Source organism: Hemitrygon akajei, chromosome 18, assembly GCF_048418815.1.
Source record: "Hemitrygon akajei chromosome 18, sHemAka1.3, whole genome shotgun sequence".
NCBI classification, from domain to species: Eukaryota; Metazoa; Chordata; class Chondrichthyes; order Myliobatiformes; family Dasyatidae; genus Hemitrygon; species Hemitrygon akajei.
The window spans coordinates 34,591,666-34,610,393 of NC_133141.1; the positions used below are offsets into that span (position 1 = coordinate 34,591,666).

At 44.3% G+C, this 18,728-nt stretch overlaps 1 protein-coding gene across 11 annotated transcripts in view; it reads right to left on the bottom strand.

Moving 5' to 3' along the window:
* The window catches only part of pan2 (poly(A) specific ribonuclease subunit PAN2), a 113,545-nt gene that overhangs the window by 57,984 nt on the left and 36,833 nt on the right, over nt 1-18,728 (bottom strand). For all 11 annotated transcript variants that reach the window (XR_012102043.1, XR_012102044.1, XM_073071345.1 and 8 more), the window contains exons 12-18: nt 10,517-10,716; nt 9,900-10,048; nt 8,645-8,751; nt 5,763-5,861; nt 3,539-3,612; nt 2,378-2,519; nt 793-930 (exon numbers count right to left, since the gene is read on the bottom strand). Coding sequence is in view for 9 of the 11 variants with exons in the window: in XM_073071345.1 (XP_072927446.1) it covers nt 793-930; nt 2,378-2,519; nt 3,539-3,612; nt 5,763-5,861; nt 8,645-8,751; nt 9,900-10,048; nt 10,517-10,716 (909 nt within the window). In the remaining 2 variants the exon portion in view is untranslated. The remainder of the gene's footprint in view (nt 1-792; nt 931-2,377; nt 2,520-3,538; nt 3,613-5,762; nt 5,862-8,644; nt 8,752-9,899; nt 10,049-10,516; nt 10,717-18,728) is intronic.

The window sequence follows — 18,728 nt, forward strand, 5'->3', positions numbered from 1 at the left end:
AATGCACCAACCACATTTTAGCCAGTATTTTGCAATGGCTACCTGCTACATAGAGCCCAGAACAGGATACTATAGACAAACCCAACTACTGTAATAGTTGTTTCGAGTACGAGGGGGGAGAGAGAGAGAGAGAGAAAAAAAAAATCTAAATCCCTTCAGCTCTGGTTGGGTTCAGATTGTCTATGATCAGGTCAGGTTATAACTTCTGCTCAAGCAGATCAACTAAACCTTTCCAATGTTTGTTCGCTAAAATCATGTATAGAATGGTTCTGAGATTAATTTCAAAAGAGCATTAAGGTCAAATGATAATCTGCCAAGATCATAAAGTGATGCACTTTGCATACCTATAGTTGCTTTGCATCTTGTGGCTCAATTTGAAGCCAATCGCTGCAGACCAGCCCATGTTTATTAGATGTGTAGAAAACATCTGGCTACAGTTAGTAACAATTTTGTTTTTCATTATTCTCCAAGATGATCTTAGATTGAGATGCTAGCCAGTAAAAATAAAACTGAAAATCTTCATTCTCTACAATTTTTTTTGTTTAAAAAGTGTTGTGGATCATTGGTGTTGGGAGGGAAAGAGCATTTGGACATTTGAAAAGGTTTCTTTAAATTTATGTTTAATAGAATTTGAAACACAAACTCTACCAAACACTATTATCGATTAGAGATTATTAGAATATACAATAATAGCGACTGAGATTGTCAAGTGTCAGTGCTTTTATCCTCCATACTATTGCTATTGACACACTAAATTTCATCAATATCAAGCCATATTTTGACATACTGTACCTCTTTCCGCTGGTGATAAGTCTCCCCAACTTTAATATGGGCCACAAGACTGCCACCAGTCCGAGGATCTAAAATATGGGCCACAGTCACCACCAGATCGTACAAATAGGTGTTCTCTTCATCTTCTAAAGAGGACAGCTGCAGAACAAGACTAAAGTAGTCAGTAAAAAGTTCGTTCAATAACTTCATAATGACTAACTGATGAGGTTAAAGCATTTAATATAATGAATATTAAATGAATATCAATTTGTTGTTTTACACAAAAATAAAAATCCTTTCTGGCGCTATTACAAGCATTGGTTTAAAAAAAAACCCTCCTGTTTAAAGTTTTATTGCCAGCATAAAATTTCACTGTTAAAATTTAACATGGAATTTTGAAACAGCATGCATCTTCCAAAACATCATTAATGTTTCCCAGGTCTTTTCCCTTCCCTTCCTCAAACCACTCAGTGAATTATTACGCATTGTTCTAAAATCCCAAGTCTCTTACTTACAAAAATACAAATTAATGAATGCCAATTTTGAAACCCGAATCTGATATAACCAGTCTTGAAGGAGAAAGGGACAATGGAGAGCAGAATAGAACATTTCAATTCTCCAGCACATTTCAGCAATCCACCTTGCACCCAACTCAGATTCCAGGTTTTTGCCATTGCAGTTGGCATAGAGTTATGCAAATAAGAACTCTCCCTTTAGCAACTAAACTTACTAAGATATTTCAAGTTCTATTCACAATTCCTGTGCAAGGGCAAGTTACTGGCATGATTATAGTTAACTGCTAAACTTCATATTAGGTCTAAAAATGATGTTAATGACTTTGAGGTGCATAAAGATAGATAAAACCTTGGGCATGTCCAAGTGTATCCCAGGACATATAAAAAGCAAGAGAAATAAACTGCTGTGTGGAACTGGCAGAGACTTTTTTGTACCTCCTTTAGTCCTGTGAACAGAAAGACTGAAGGATGGCTAATGTTGTGCCTTTAAGGGCTGCAAGGACATGCAAACGACTAAAAGGCAATAAGCCAAATAACAATGGTGCAAAAGTTATTGCAGGGGATTCTAGGAGACAACTTATCTGCATTTAGAAAGGCAAGGACTGATTACAGGGTGGTAGACCTTGCCTACATGGAGTTTAGAAAGGCATCTGACAAGGTCCTGCAAGGTAGACTTGCCCAGAAAAAGGTTAGATCATATGGGACCCAGGGTGAGCTGGCACAGTATTTCCAACCTGTCTTTCCTTAAATTTACAGTCTTCAAATGTTTTTTTTTAATTAAATGTAATTTGCAAGAGAAATCAATCCCTCAAGAAGGTGCATGTTACCTGCTTCCACATCCCTGCTAAGAGCAGCTCATCCACAGGTGCTTCCCCCCACCCACACAACTGAAGAGGGAACCATTTAGCCCCTACTTCCCAATGCTATCAAAAGATAAAACCCAACTATCTGAACTTCCTGATTACAGATCCAGCAATCACCACACACTTTATGATCGCCTCTACAATCTTCATCAAAATATTACAAACACCAGAATCAATCTCTTAAGGGAAAGCTTTGAAAGATACATCAAGAGATTAAACTTTACATACGCCTTCATTTTCAATCCAGTTTGTGACTTCTAACTCCTTATTTTTAGTCAGCTTCATCTTGATGGAATCTGGTATCCAAATATTTTTCAATTCCTCAATCGATGTATAGAAACTCAGACCTTCAGCATTACAAAGTGCTTCCCTGATAACACAAAGTCAAAGCACCCACTGTTAAATGGAACTTTACATATTCTCACTCAACAAATCAGGACAAAATTGGTCATTTCCCCCCTTTCAGTGCAGGGTTGTAAAATCAAGCATTGTAAAATTACAAATACTAAATTGTTTGACTTCAAAGCCAGAGAACACCTCCATTGGTTGGGGTTGACCATGGATGTTGCGTCCTAGTTGTGATGCCAGTTGATATACAAGGGCAGTATGACATGGAGAGCAGATTGTTGCCCATGTAGCAGTCTACCCCTCTCCATGCAGCTGATGAATCTACAGGAACAGCAGAGACTGACACAGCATTTTACAAAAATCCTGTGATTGTAGTTTATTCAAAGACAAGAACAGGATACAGTAATTTGTATATTGATGGAAACATTACATAAAATATTTGTGTTCCAACTTAGCAAGTAGGCACTGACATCAGACCATAGGAACACATTAATAGTTCCAACCTACTAATTTACCCTGGGCGCCACAGTAGCAGAGCAGTTAGCGCGATGCTATTACAGCTCTGAGCATTGGAGCTTGGAGTTCAACTCCAGTTCGGATTTTTTTAATATCCTACTTGTGGAATGTGTGTGTTTGCTCTGGGTGTTCTGGTCCAAAGATGTACTGGTTAGAAAGTTCATTGATCATTGTAAATTGTCCTGTGATTAGGCTAGGGTTAAATCGGGTGCTGCTCAAAGGGCTGGAAGGGCCTATTCTGCACTGCATCTTTAAACCGCCAAATGGAAGGTGCATGCCAAGTGAGTAATTTTCAGTTCACAAGCACAAATATCTACCCTTGGGTATCAATCTTTTACCATTAAGTCATTTTGCAAGCATCTTTTAAATTGTTTGAATTTTGGATGGAAAATTTTGTTCCCTGTGACCAGGTGTTGGGAACAACCTGTTATTTTTGATCAGAACACAGAAGACAACAGTTATTGCATAAAACTTTGAATTGAACTTGCCTCATATTGACAAAAAGTGAGTTTTAAAAATCCCTACCATTCTGTTGGATTATTTTCTTTCATTCTTATTGCTTCCAAATCTTCCTTCCTCATTTTGTTGCGCAATTCGTACTATCATAAAAAGAAAACATATTACTGCTGGAATATTCAAAAGCAACAAATTAAAGCTACAGTGGGATTTGAATTTGAATACCCCCCTCCACTGATGCTGACTCGTGCCTGATATCTGACATTTCATTTAATTGATGCAACCAAGTCAAATGTTTGGACATAGAAAACCTTACAACCAAATTCTAGCCTATTCTTGCTAAACAGTCACCCACAAGTGCTTGCCAAGGACATCAGAGTGAAGTTCAAGCCCATTAACACCCTACAATGCCTTCATATTCACTTCCTGGGGCCCCTAGCTAATAGGATAGAAAGCGGACAAACAGTACAGCCCCTTCTCCTATCCTAGTTACAAAGCTAATATATTAAATTTAACATTTTCCTCATCAATACAATTCAATAGTACACCCAGTAGCAACAAACCTCAGAAAAATATATTGGTCTAGAATTGGTGTGTGAATGCCTCAGCCCACTACTCACCACAGTTTTTAAAAATGAAGTGCAGGCACTTCTACTTATTGAGGGAGTAAGAAGAATTACACTGCCATATGATTGTTGCTATTTACATCCCCCCTCCACCCTGAGCTTGTGCTGGGGAAGCACTGCAGGAGTTCTATGGGGCAATCTGCAACCTTGATGCCACTCACCCCAACCATAATGCACTCAACCCTGGCCAGAAGGTGCCACTTCAGCACTGCAGGACTGTTTCAAAAGCACAGACTGGAGCATATTCAGGGAGGCAGCTACCTACAATCATCACGTCAACACTGATGACAGGATTGGTGACTGGCTACATTGGAAAATGCATCAAAGATATTACCCTGATTAGACACTACACGACCAGGGTAAACCAGAAACCATGGCTGACTGCAGAAGTTCGTGCACTGCTTCGGGATCAGGATGGTCCCTTCAGATCGGGGGCTCAAACCACATCAAGTTCACTGATGATACTACAGTGGTTGGCCTCATCAGCAACAAGGATGAGGCAGAGGGGCTTGTTCTTGCACCATTCGACAACAACCAGAGTCTCAACGTGGACAAGACAAGAGAAGATTGTGGACCTCAGGAAGGCTCAGGTCAACCACTCTCCACTGCACATCAATGGCTCTGCCGTGGAGAGAGTGAAGAGCACAAAGTTCCTTGGTGTGAGCATAACAGACGATCTAACCTGGACCCACAACACCTCTCACCAGCCAAGAAGGCAAAGCAGCAGCTACACTTTGAGGCGACTGAAGCATGCAAGGCTCCCCACCCCCATTCTACAACTTTCTACAGGAGCACCATTGAGAACGTCCTGTCTGGCTGTATCATTGTGTGGTTCGGAAACTGCAAGGCGTCGGTTAGCGAGGCCCTACAGAGGATAGTAAAAACTAACAAGAGGATCAAGATCTCCTTCATCCTCATTTGTGACATTTACCAGGAGATTTGTAGACAAAGGTCCCAACGCTTTGTTGAGGATTCTCACCACCCATCCCACAATCTCTTTGACCCACTACCATTAGGAAGGAGGTACAGGAGCATCAGGACTGGGACTGCCAGACCGTGTGACAGCTTCCTCCATCAGGCAGTCAAACTAACAAATAGCCTGCCACCACTGAGGTCTCGTCACTAGTACAGCGAACTGTTTACTTGTGCTGTGCACTACATGCATTTTGAATTCTATTTTATAACTTATTTACAGTATAATATTTTGGCTTATGTGCCTATGTGATGCATGTTGTCTGGGTTCACCTTGGTCTGGAGGAACCTTGTTTTACTTAGATGACAATAAACCTGAACTTGACAGCGAACTCAGAATCTCAAATGGTTTTTCAAGTACTAACTAATCTTGTTTTTTCAGAGTATAAATCTCATCTCTTATTGAAGTTAAAATCATCACACATTTCACCCCTCAGGCAAACTACTCTTAGCATCTCCCAATAGTACTTCAAGCCACTAAAGAAGAATTCTAAAGCGATCGGCAATTACAACCACCAACTTTCTCTTCAAAAAAAAAAATCAGGGAATCACTGAAATTATCTTCTGTCTACACCAATTAATTAATTAATTCCTGAATCTTCTTGAAAGAGGGAAAACTTCCTATTTTGGATGCAAACCCTGAAAATACATTTGGCAGATATTTAATAGGATGCACATTTGAAATAACAACAGACCTCTGCTTGGCATTTCCAAAATTCAGCTTCTTTAGTGCTATTGACTTCACAGTTAATAACAAGAACATCTGGTAAGCATCGAATATTCCTGGTTTGAACCTGGAGGAAAACAATATCTAATCAACATTGGAAGCTCAGTAGAGTCAGTGTATGGGGCATTTTGATAGAGCACCAAAAGGTGGCAATGCAGTGACATGAAATACTGAGTCACCAATACTCACTCATCTCAAAGACCAACAGTTATCAAAGACTCCAATCTATTTTTCCACGGTACAGCTACTGAAGCAGAAGCCTTGATTTAAGACACTTTTGAAATAATTTAAATTATATTCTGTAGAATAGCCATTATACATGACCCTATTAAATTGAAATCTAAAATACATTCATAGGTGCCATAACAAAACACACTTATCAATTAATGAATTTAAGGGAAAATAATTCATTTTAAATTTATTCCCTCCATCGTTTTGTAGCAAGTTTCCTATTTACAGTGGCATGCAAAAGCTTGGGCACCCCTGATCAAAATTTCCGTTACTGTGAACAGTTAAGTGAGTAGAAGATGAACTGATCTCCAAAAGTCATAAAGTTAAAGATGAAACATTCTTTTCAACATTTTAAGCAAGATTAGTGTATTATTTTTGTTTTGTACAATTTTAGAGTGGGGGGGGGGGGGAAGGAAAGGAGCACCATGCAAAAGTTTGGGCGCCCCAAGAGATGTGAGCTCTCAGATAACTTTTACCAAGGTCTCAGACCTTCATTAGCTTGTTCACAGTCATTGTTAGGAAAGGCCAGGTGATGCAAATTTCAAAGCTTTATAAATACCCTGACTCCTCAAACCTTGTCCCAACAACCATGGGCTCCTCTAAGCAGCTGTCTAGCACTCTGAAAATTAAAATAAATGATGCCCACAAAGCAGGAGAAGGCTACAAGAAGATAGCAGAGTGCTTTCGGGTAGCCGTTTCCTCAGTTTGTAATGTAATTAAGAAATGGCAGTTAACAGGAACGGTGGAGGTCTGGAAGACCAAGAAAACTTTGAGAGAGCTAGAAAGGCAAATCAAAACCCCCGTTTGACTGCAAAAGACCTTCAGGAAGATTTAGCAATCTCTGGAGTGGTGGTGCACTGTTCTACTGTGCAGTGACATCTGCATAAAAATGACCTTCATGGAAGAGACATCAGAAGAAAACCTTTCCTGCGTCCTCACCACAAAATTCAGCATCAGAAGTTTGCAAAGGAACATCTAAACAAGCCTGATGCATTTTGGAAACAAGTCCTGTGGACTGATGAAGTTAAAATATAACTTTTTGACCGCAATGAGCAAAGTTATGTTTGAAGAAAAAAGGGTGCAGAATTTCATGAAAAGAACACCTCTCCAACTGTTAAGCACAGGAGTGGATCGATCATGCTTTGGGATTGTGTTGCGGGCAGTGGCACAGGGAACATTTCACTGGTACAGGAAAGAATGAACTCAACAACATACCAGCAAATTTCTGGAAGCAAACATCACATTGTCTGTAAAAAAGCTGAAGATGAAAAGAGGATAGCTTCTACAACAGGATAATGATCCTAAACACACCTCAAAATCCACAATGGACTACCTCAAGAGGCACAAGCTGAAGGTTTTGCCATGGCCCTCATAGTCCCCCGACCTAAACATAATCGAAAATCTGTGGATAGACCTCAAAAGAGCAGTGCATGCAAGGCGGTCCAAGAATCTCACAAAACTAGAAGCCTTTTGCAAGGAAGAATGGGCAAAAGTCCCCCAAACAAGAATTGAAGGACTCTTAGCTGGCTAAAAGAAAGCATTCACCAAGCTGTGATACTTGCCAAAGGGGGTGTTACTGACTGACCAAGTACTGACCATGTAGGCTACCCAAACTTTTGCTTTGGGCCCCATTTCCTTTTTTTGTTATTTTGAAACTGTCAATGATGGAAATTTTAAAAAAGTAATCTTGCTTAAAATATTAAAGAAATGTGTCATCTTTAACTTTATGCTTTTTGGAAATCAGGTCATCTTTTACTTGCTTAGCTATTCACAGTAACAGAAATTTTGACCGGGGGTGCCCAAACTTTTGCATGCCACTGTAAATGCACCAAAATTTTTGCATTGGCTACAAAAATGGGACGTCAACAGTCCTAGAATTACTTAAATTAATAACGTAACCAAATTTTCACTAGCATTAGAACTGTTAAAATGGGTTACAAGCACAAGAGCTTTTTCCAGAGATTTGCATCTCCTAGGACACAACTTTTCAGTACTGGCCTGGGAGCATCTGCACAAAAAATGGTAGATAATCCTCCAGGCCAGATCACTGTATTTAGTAAGCTTTTTTTTTTTGGGGGGGGGGGGGGAGAGAAAGAGAGAGACAGAATCAAGAAATAAGCTTTTAAGTTTGCTGGAGACAGGCTGTCCCAAGACCATTCTGAAGTGAGTGTCCTGCTCACAGGCACTGTAAAATTCATGATTGAAAACTTAACCATACTTTGGCAACCTACTAAGTCAAAGAACAGGTGATGGAAGTTCAGGACAACAGCACAGCAGATGTTGCAGAGGACATCCTGGCAGGAAATCTTTAAACATCTCCAGTCAGACCACGCTGAACTGCATACATTAATGAAAGGTAGTTTTGAAATTCTTGTTTGATATTAGACAGCTCAATGCAGTGATCCAAGTCAAATACTTGAGAACAATTCAACTACAAGCTCCTTAATTTCTCAGAAATTATCGCCTGATCCGAAGCTGCTCCTTTCGAAACCAACTCATCATTCTCAATGTGCAAAGTCAGTGTCATTCTGGCTTTCTACATAGCTACAAAAAGATAACAAGACATCACTGCCAAAATAGCTGCACCCCTTGCTCCTTCCCCAATCTAATTGTACAAACCGTGGGCTGGTACTTCTCACAATTTTCACACCAGGCCTGGGTGTTCTGTTCAAGGCAGATACTTCTTTTCAGCACTTCAGCAAATTCATACTGCCGAATAGTTTTGTCTGAAGTAAAAAGAGGCACCTCTTAAGTATAATAGAGGGTTTTTGAGAATCAAACTCAGAATAAATACAAAGCAGACACCTCCCCCCCACACACACACATCAGCTCCTGTCTATTTACAAATTTAGCACATTCCAATACTTTAAAAAAAATTTCTTCATCAATACCTCACTGAATGGGTGGGAGGGAGAAAAAGGCTTGTTTTGGTGTTGGTATGTTGCTTCTGTTCTGTTTTGTTTTGCTGAGCATTATGGGCATGCTATGTTGGTGCTGGAATGTGTGGTAACAATGCGAGCTGCTAAGTATGTCCTTTGTGTGTTGGTTGTTAACACAGATGATATATTTCACTGTACGCTTCCATGTATATTAATAAATCTGAATATGAAATGGGGAATGACTTCTGTTCCTCACATAATCTGCTTAGTATTTTTTTTTTCAAATGTTATGTTGGTAGGTTTATCTGATGGTCTTACATAATTGGTTACTGTCATAAGATCATCATAGGATCACAGCAGTTTGATTCAGATGTTCTGTACCTCTGATACACTATTGTTTCAGCTTAAGCCAAATCTAAGGGTAGATTATTGCAGTACAGACCAATAGAAAGTGCTCACTGGAACCCAATGAGCAATATATTACAAGTAGATTACCATTTGGGAAGACAAGACAATGTAAACTTCAGGTAAAACAAGGTTAGAGAATGGAGGACAACTGGATCAGGTGTAGGAATGCAAGTCAAACACTGTCACTTTCATCCAATACAGATTTCTCCGAATTTTGAATTTCTTGATTAAAACATGTGGCAATTTGGGAACTGGTTCCGACCTAGGATTTTCTCTATGGCACAAAGCTCTGATATGAGTGGAACACTGAAATCACTATGTGGCAAGTTTACGTAGAGCATTTCTAAATTATGAATGCGAAACGCTGACAAAGTACATTGAAACACTTTTTAAAAACTTTCTTCACATACAAAGCATTTTGAGAGCAATGCATTTCATGAGTTACTGACATTTAGTTAAATTGACACTTTTGTAAATGAAATACAAAAACTACGCAAAGTCACAGGGAACTGAGTTTCACACACACAATTATTCTGGTGAAAAGGTGTAATAGTGATGGCAAAACTAAGTTTTCATGCATTACTCACCAACAATATTTATATCAGGATATTGCAATGTGAAAAGCAGGCTTGAAGAAACTCGAACAGTTTCCTTCCCACAACGGCAAGTGCTACAGTTCTCAACTTCACAACCAAACAGCTTCCCTATTACAGATTCACCAGAGGATCCAAACGTACTGAAGTTGAAAACAAAACTGTTCATGAGAGTGTTGCATTTAAATAGAACATTATTATCAACATAATACAAACAGACCTTGAATTTTGGCATATGAAGGACAAGGGGGTATCACAAACCATGAAGTCTTTTCTCCATTCACTACAGTAATAGGATTTAGAATGCAGTAGAGTGAACGGTGAAGATAGAAGCAAAACCACATCAAAATATCTTCCTTTGGTTCTGAGGTACAGTGTTACCTACAGCAGTCTAAATACAAGACAGATAACATCAGCTATGCAGTGGTACCAAAAAAAAGGTCAAATAATGAATTTTCAGAAATGGCTGCTCTGTTCACAACAATCGAAAAGATACCAATGATAGATTCCCCTGAAGTACAAGTAGTTCCCATTGCACAGGGCAATGTATCGGAAGCATGGACATTATGTAACCGAATCTACAATCTATCTTACTAAAGGTGCTGCCTCACCTCCCCATGACACTCCGATAGGCCTGTGGTCCTTCCTGCTCCTGTGTCTCCTGGTGTAGCTGCGTCAATATGAACCGGTTCCAGCTTTGTATGAGTCTGCCAAGATTCACCTTTCCAGTTGCTTCATCTGAATCTGCCAAGATCAAGCCCAGAGCTGATGCCTCGGGAATAGTTCGGAAAGCACGAAGGAAATTGCTGGCCTATTAGACATAATTAAAAAAGAAACAAAAAATTACTTTTAAAATCCCCAACTTTACAGCCGCCCATAGCTTAACTGCAACTGTGGTCATCTGTTTTTGAGATTAGGTACAAAATGCTTGACAGCAGACAAGAGTATTGTTAACCATTTAATTCTACAAAGTTGCCTCTATTCAAGAGAAGCCATCGCACTAATCAACACAAAGGAAGGTGGCTCAACCTGTCAAAGTGCAGAATTTCTCTCTTCTCCCTGCCTTTTAAATGTTTACAACCATAATATTAAACACTTGTTTTGCTCCCCCCCCCCACCCCCAGAGCCTGTTGTACATTTCCAGTATTTGTAAGTCAATGGAGGAAAATGAAGCTTTCTCTCAAATGTCCACCCAAAGTTCTTCCCATGACGTGCAGGTTTCGAGATGGATAGACAAGTCACAATGATATGAAGTGTTTCTGACCTATCGATCTGTTTACTTGGTTTAGCTGTTGACAACTAGTTTAATTTTCAATTTGTTACTTCCAATCTTATTTCAAAATGTTTTCTCAGTTTTGGTCTACCATTCAACAAACATACCAACACAAACATGTATAAACTGGGAGAAGCTAGAAGACCCCTCAAGCTTGCTTCACCATTCAGCAAGATTTCAGTGACCTGATTTATAACCTCAACACCTCATTCCCATTCATCTACAGCAACCTTTTCACCCACTTAATTATCAAGCCTTATTTGCCATAATATATAAACACACTTTTGAAAGATTCATGACCATCAAGAGAAATAAATTTGTCTTACCCATTTTAAATGGGCAACCCCTCATCTTCAAACAGTGACTCCTAGTTCTAACTTTTCCCCACAAGAAATATTGACCCTGTCATGACCCTGCAAGATCTTGTGTTTCAATCTACCGGTAGTCCTTTTTCATGGCTCCAAACTCCAGAGAAAAACCTCAGTCCAAATTTTTCCTCATTACACAGCCTTTCCCATTCCAGGTATTCACCCAATAAACACTTGCTGAACTGCTTCCAACACATTTACATTCCTTCCTTAAACAAGACCAATGCTGTAATTCAGTATTGACGAGATCTCTCAAAATGCCTTATACAACTGAAGCATAATGCCCCCATTTTTAACATCCAATTCTGTGGCAATAAACAGCAAAATTCTGTTAGCCTTCCTAATTAGCCCTGCTACACAGTTCACTGAAATTGAACCCTTGTGTAATGCTGGGACTACTAGTATTATATGCCCTGGTAGGAAGCAGTTCTTTTTCTGGAATTCATTGATTTTTGCCTGCTATTTATTTTTGACGGGGCATGTGCCAGAGGTTAAGAGAAGAACTCTTCAACAACAGACTACACAAAGAACATTATTTGTGCATACCTCCTAATATGTCATTTTATGGCTTGAGAGATCATTTGGAAAGGACCAATTAGAGGACACAAATCGGACATTCACCTGTTTCAACATTTGAGGATACAGGCATGTTCAAATACTGAATCCCATGATAAACTGTAAGGCCAAGCTGGAAAAGGTTGCTTTGGTCTTTCTCTTTTAGTTACAAGAAAGTCTCAGTAGTAATTAAGCTGGTGCAGCAGGATTAAGGATTGAACTCTGTGCCAGAGTTTTGGAAATAAAGACAGAGAAGGAAAGTCTAAAGTTACTGTCACTAGGCATTCTGGAAGATGGGTTGACCACATGGGCATATTTCTTAGCCATCTTGGGTGGGGATACTTTTGGCATCTAGAACCAGAAGTAAGCAGTTAGTAGCTAGCAAATTAGATCAGTGGCATTTGGCATGAGCCCTAGATTAAAGGTGCTAGCATTTAAATTCATGTAGTTATATAGAAATTCTTGAGGCTTGACATACAGCCTCTCATACGCAGGGTTTGCTTCATGCTTTCACGATGTTGCAAAGTTGCAAGCAATTGCTGTGAAATAACTATATCATTAGCTGGTAGTCTGGTAGAACCACTGGGCATGCATGGTCACAAAAATGGTGACCACATATTGGGACACCTCATGAATTGTGCTGCACATCACATTGACTCTGGAGTTATTTTCCACTAGCAGGGGTTCAAAGATGCACAAGATTCCACTTCAGTTTTGGAACAGTTTTCTGTTTTAAAAAAACTGCACAATAAGCTTTGAAACATAGCTTGGATCTCAGAAGCATAGCTCTCTGAAAGTGGCAACACAAGTGGATAGTGTGATAAAAGGCATACATCATGCTTGCCCAGATGAAGGGTCGTTGCCCAAAATGCAATCATTTATGCCCCTCCATAGATGCTGCCTGACCTGCAGAGTTTTTCCAGTATTTGTGCGATACATTATGGTTGCCTTCCTCGGTCGGGGCACTTAAAGACAAAAGTCAGAAAGTCATGTTGAAGCTGTACAAAACAGGTTAGGCCATATTACCATACAGAGTGGCGGGTGCCTGGAATGTGCTTTGAGAAGTGGTAGAAGCAGATACGACATAAATATTTAAGAGGGATATAGACAGACAGAACACACATGGAGGGAGTAGAGGGACATGGACCATGTGCAGGTACCTTGGATTAGTTAGGTGGACATCGTGGTCAGCACTGAAGGGCCTGTTCCTGTGCTGTACGGTCTTAAGTTTCATGTTCTGATAATAGCAAAATGCAATTGCATACAATATTGGCAAAAGTGGTAGAATACAAACTTAAAGACCCACTCTTGTTGCTGCCAATCATAGCAGGAATCAAATGTCAACTAAAAGCTGGCAATTCACTGCCTACACAGCAGGTAAACCAGCCAAATGTTGTCTATTGAAAAATCTGTGCGTTTTTTCAGAACAAACTAGATAGAATTGCCTTGGAAGCAATTCAAAATAATTGCAACTGGGGAAGAGACCACAGAAAGGATAGAATGGTCTTGAAATAAAAATTAATTGCAAAAAAAAGGTGACAAAAATATTGGATATCAGGAAAAACACAAAATGCTTGCAGAACTCAGCAGGCCAGACAGCATCTACGGGAGGAGGTAGTGACGACGTTTCGGGCCGAAACCCTTCATCGGGAATGAAGTAACATGGGATGGTGGAGAGGGGATAAGAAGTGGGGGGAGGGATGAAGTAGAGAGCTGGGAAGTGATAGGCTGGAGGGAAATGGGCTGGGGGGGGGGGGGGAAGGTGGAGAATTATGGGAAATAAAAGAGAAAGAAAGGTAGGGCTGGGGGGAGAGATTATAGTGAGGGGGGGAAAAGAGAGAGAAAGAGAACCAAACTAAAATAATAGATAGGGATGGGGGTAAGGGGGGGGGGGGCAGGGGTATCAACGGAGGTCTGTGAGTTGAATGTTCATGCCGGCAGGTAGGAGGCTACCTAGGCGGGAGATAAGGTATTGCTCAATTGACCTGTGTGTGGCCTCATCTTGACGGTAGAGGAGGCCATGGACAGACATGTCGGAGTGGGAGTGGTCTGTGGAATTGAAGTGTGTGGCCACAGGGAGATCCCACCACTGCTGGAGGACTGAGTGCCGGTGTTCGGTGAAACGGTCTCCCAGTCTGCGGTGGGTCTCCCCAATGTATAAATGGCCACATCGGGAGCACCGGATACAGTATATCACCCCAGCTGACTCGCAGGTGAAGTGGTGCCTCACCTGAAAGGACTGTCTGGGGCCTGGGATGGTGGTGAGGGAAGAAGTGTGGGGGCAGGTGTAGCACTATCCACTATCCAACGTATAATACTCCGTAACTTCCGCCACCTCCGACATGATCCCACCACCAGACACATCTTCCCCTCCCCCCCACTCTCGGCTTTCCGCAAGGATCACTCCCTACGCGACTCCCTTGTCCATTCATCCCCCCCATCCCTCCCCACCGACCTCCCTCCGGGCACTCATCCCTGCAAACGGGAGAAGTGCTACACCTGCCCCTACACTAGAATTAATTGAAACTCGAAATATAAAGCACACCATTCAGCCACCTGAAAGATAAATTAACATTGTGCATGGAAATCTTCTTTGAGACACTGACTAAGCTGCTTTGCAAATTCACCATTTCCTGTTTTAAAATTGCAGAACTGAAATCAGTTATTTCACCTTTATCCAAGTTCATACTGTAGCGATGTACTACATACAGAGCTAGAGACGACACGCAGTCGGTAAGTCGTTTCGAGACTAGTTTATTCAAACTTCGCGGCGCTAGCATTTAATCCCCAGCGCTCGCCCTCTCCGGGCGGAAATGACATCAGAGGTGCATTACCAAAGTCTCTCCCCGTGCGCTTGCTATTTGTGAGCCGGTTCGCCTGTGCAGAAAGTGGGTCGCCATATTAAACCCCCCCCCCCCATGTCCAGAGTCTGGATCAGCCTCTGTTTGGGAGGTCTGCCTCTGCGCCGCGGTGCCTGAACCTCGACCAGCTGCGCCAAGTCCACATGGGCTGGTTTGAGTTGGTCCACCGTGAAAACCTCCTCTTCCACCCCCCCCCCCCCCCCCCCCAATGTCCAGAATGTACGTGGACCTGTTGTTGTTGATCACCTTGAATGGCCCCTCATACGGCCGCTGTAGTGGTGCCCGGTGTCCGCCCCTTCGTACAAACACAAACTTACAGTTCTGCAGGTCTTTGGGTACATGGGTCGGGGTCCGTCCATGCTGTGAAGTCGGCACAAGGGCCAGGTTGCCGAGCCTTTCGCGTAGTCTGTCCAGGACTGCTGCGGGTTCTTCCTCTTGCCCCCTTGGGGCTGGTATGAACTCTCCTGGGACAGCCAGGGGTGCGCCGTACACCAACTCGGCCGATGAGGCATGCAGATCCTCTTTGGGCACCGTGCGAATTCCAAGCAGGACCCAGGGAAGCTCGTCCACCCAGTTAGGTCCTCTCAGGCGGGCCATGAGAGCCGACTTCAAGTGACGGTGGAAGCGTTCCACTAGTCCATTCGACTGTGGGTGGTAGGCAGTTGTGTGGTGTAGCTGCATTCCCAACAGGCTGGCCACAGCCGACCACAGGCTGGAGGTGAACTGGGCGCCTCTGTCGGAGGTAATGTGGGCCGGTACCCCTAAGCGTGCTACCCAGGTTGCGATCACTGCTCGGGCGCAGGAATCGACAGATGTGTCGGTGAGCGGGACCGCCTCTGGCCACCTTGTGAACTGGTCTACCATAGTTAGGAGGTACCGCGCTCCTCGGTACACTGGTAGGGGGCCTACGATATCCACATGAATGTGGTCGAACCTCCGGTGGGTGGGTTTGAACTGCTGCGGCGGGGCTTTAGTGTGCCGCTGCACCTTGGCTGTTTGGTAATGCGCGCACGCTCTGGCCCATTCACTGACCTGCTTGTGAAGTCCGTGCCACAGGAACTTGCTGGAGACCAGCCGGATGGTTGTCCTGATAGATGGGTGCGCCAAACCGTGTACGGAGTCGAAAACTCACCGCCTCCAGGCTGCCTGGACGATGGGGCCAGGTTGGCCAGTAGCCACATCGCACAGGAGGGTCCTCTCACCTGGGCCTACGAGGAAGTCCTGCAGCTGCAAACCCAAGACTGCAGTCCTGTAGCTGGGCATCTCGTCATCTGCCTGCTGCGCCTCTGCCAGTGCTGCATAGTCCACCCCCAGGGACAGGGCCTGGACAGCTGGTCTGGAGAGTGCGTCCGCCACAACGTTGTCCTTTCCCGAGACATGCTGGATGTCCGTCGTGTACTCGGAGATGTAGGACAGATGTCGCTGCTGGCGAGCCGACCAGGGATCGGACACCTTCATGAATGCAAAAGTTAATGGTTTGTGGTCCGTGAACGCGGTGAACTTTCAGGTACTTCTTAGAAGTACCAGAAATGCCAGATACAGTGCCAACAGCTCCCGGTCGAAAGCACTGTACTTGAGTTCGGGTGGTCGTAGGTGCTTGCTGAAGAATGCCAGGGGTTGCCAGCACCCCTCGATGAGCTGCTCCAGCACCCCACCGACTGCTGTGTCGGATGCGTCCACCATGAGGGCGGTCAGAACTTCCGTTCTGGGGTGCACCAGCATCGCGGCATCTGCCAAGGCTTCCTTGGCTTTAACGAAAGCGGCCGCGGCCTCCTCGTCCCAAGTAATGTCCTTGCCTTTACCCGACATCAGGGTGTACAAAGGGCGCATGATATGGGCTGCTGAGGGGAGGAAACGGTGGTAGAAGTTCACCATACCAACGAACTCCTGCAGGCCTTTGACCGTGTTGGGCCGGGCAAAGTGGTGGATCGCGTCTACCTTGGAGGGCAGAGGTGTTGCCCTGTCTTTGGTAATCCTGTGGCCCAGGAAGTCGATGGTATCGAGATCGAACTGGCATTTGGCCGGGTTGATCATGAGGCCGAAATCACTCAGGCGGGAGTAGAGCTGGCGGAGGTGGGACAGATGCTCCTGACGACAACTGCTGGCTATAAGGATGTCGTCCAAATAGATGAATGCAAAGTCCAGGTCACGTCCCACCACATCCATTAGCCACTGGAACGTCTGTGCGGCATTCTTCAGGCCGAACGGCATTCGGAGGAACTCGAACAGGCCGAACGGGGTGATGAGTGCTGTTTTGGGGATGTCTTCAGGGTGCACCGGGATTTGATGGTATCCCCAGACGAGGTCTACTTTGGAAAATATTCTTGCCCCGTGCAGGTTTGCTGCAAAGTCCTGAACGTGCGGCACGGGGTAGCGGTCTGGAGTTGTAGCCTCGTTCAGTCTGCGGTAGTCGCCGCATGGTCTCCAACCCCTGGCTGCTTTGGGCACCATGTGCAGGGGGGAGGCCCATGGGCTGTCGGACCTCCATACGATCCCCAATTCCTCCATCCTCTTGAACTCTTCCTTCGCCAGGCGGAGCTTTTCTGGGGGGAGCCTTCGTGCACGGGCGTGGAGGGGTGGTCCCTGGGTCGGAATGTGGTGCTGTACCCCATGTCTGGACATGGCTGCCGTGAACTGCAGTGCCAGAATCGATGGAAAGTCCGCCAGGATTCTGGTGAATTCATTGTCCGACAGTGTGATGGAGTCCAGGTGTGGGGCTGGCAACTTGGTTTCACCCAGGGAGAACGTCTGGAAAGTCTCGGCATGTACCAGTCTTTTCCCTTGCAAGTTGACCAGCAGGCTGTGAGCTCGCAAGAAGTCCACCCCCAGGAGTGGTTGGGCCACCGCAACCAGTGTGAAGTCCCACGTGAACCGGCTGGCGCCGAACTGCAGCTGCACTATGCGGGTGCCGTAGGTCCGTATCGTGCTGCCGTTTGCGGCCCTCAGGGTGGGTCCTGGCTTCCTGTTGCGGGAGTCATACCCTTTTGGGGGCAAGACGCTGATCTCCGCTCCGGTGTCGACCAAGAAGCGGCATCCCGACTGTTTGTCCCAGACGTACAAGAGGCTGTTCTGGCAGCCAGCCACCATAGTCATTAGTGGCAGCTGGCCCTGGCCCTTGCAGGGCAGGCGACAACGGCAGGCTTCTGTGCCCCACCGCTGGTGGTAGAAAACACCACTGTTCACTGTCCTCCTCACTCCTGCCTCTGTGTAGTGTGCACCCCCCTGCCGGGCCTGGTCTGGTCTGCTGTAGGGCGCGTGGCCTGGTAATCTGACCGACGGATGCCATGCTCTCCCTCTTGGCTTTCCACAGCACGTCTGCCCGGGCTGCCACCTTCTGGGGGTCGCTGAAATCTGCGTCAGCTAGCAGCAGATGTATGTCCTCGGGCATCTGCTCTAGGAACGCCTGTTCAAACATGAGGCAGGGCTTGTGTCTGACGGCCAGGGCCAGCATCTCGTTCATCAATGCTGACAGCAGCTTGTCTCCCAAACCGTCCAGGTGAAGCAGGCGGGCACCCGAGAGGCCAAAGGTCCCAATGAGCAGCGCTTTGAATGCTTCATATTTGCCTTCTTCCGGGGGCAACTGTATGAAATCCACAACCTGGGCGGCCATCTCCTGGTCAAAGGCACTCACCACGTGTTAGTAACGCGTGGAATCAGAGGATATCTGCCGAATCTGGAACTGGGCTTCTGCTTGGCTAAACCACACGCGTGGTCGCAGCGTCCAGAAAGTCGGCAGTTTTAGCGAAACTGCGTGAACAAATTAAGA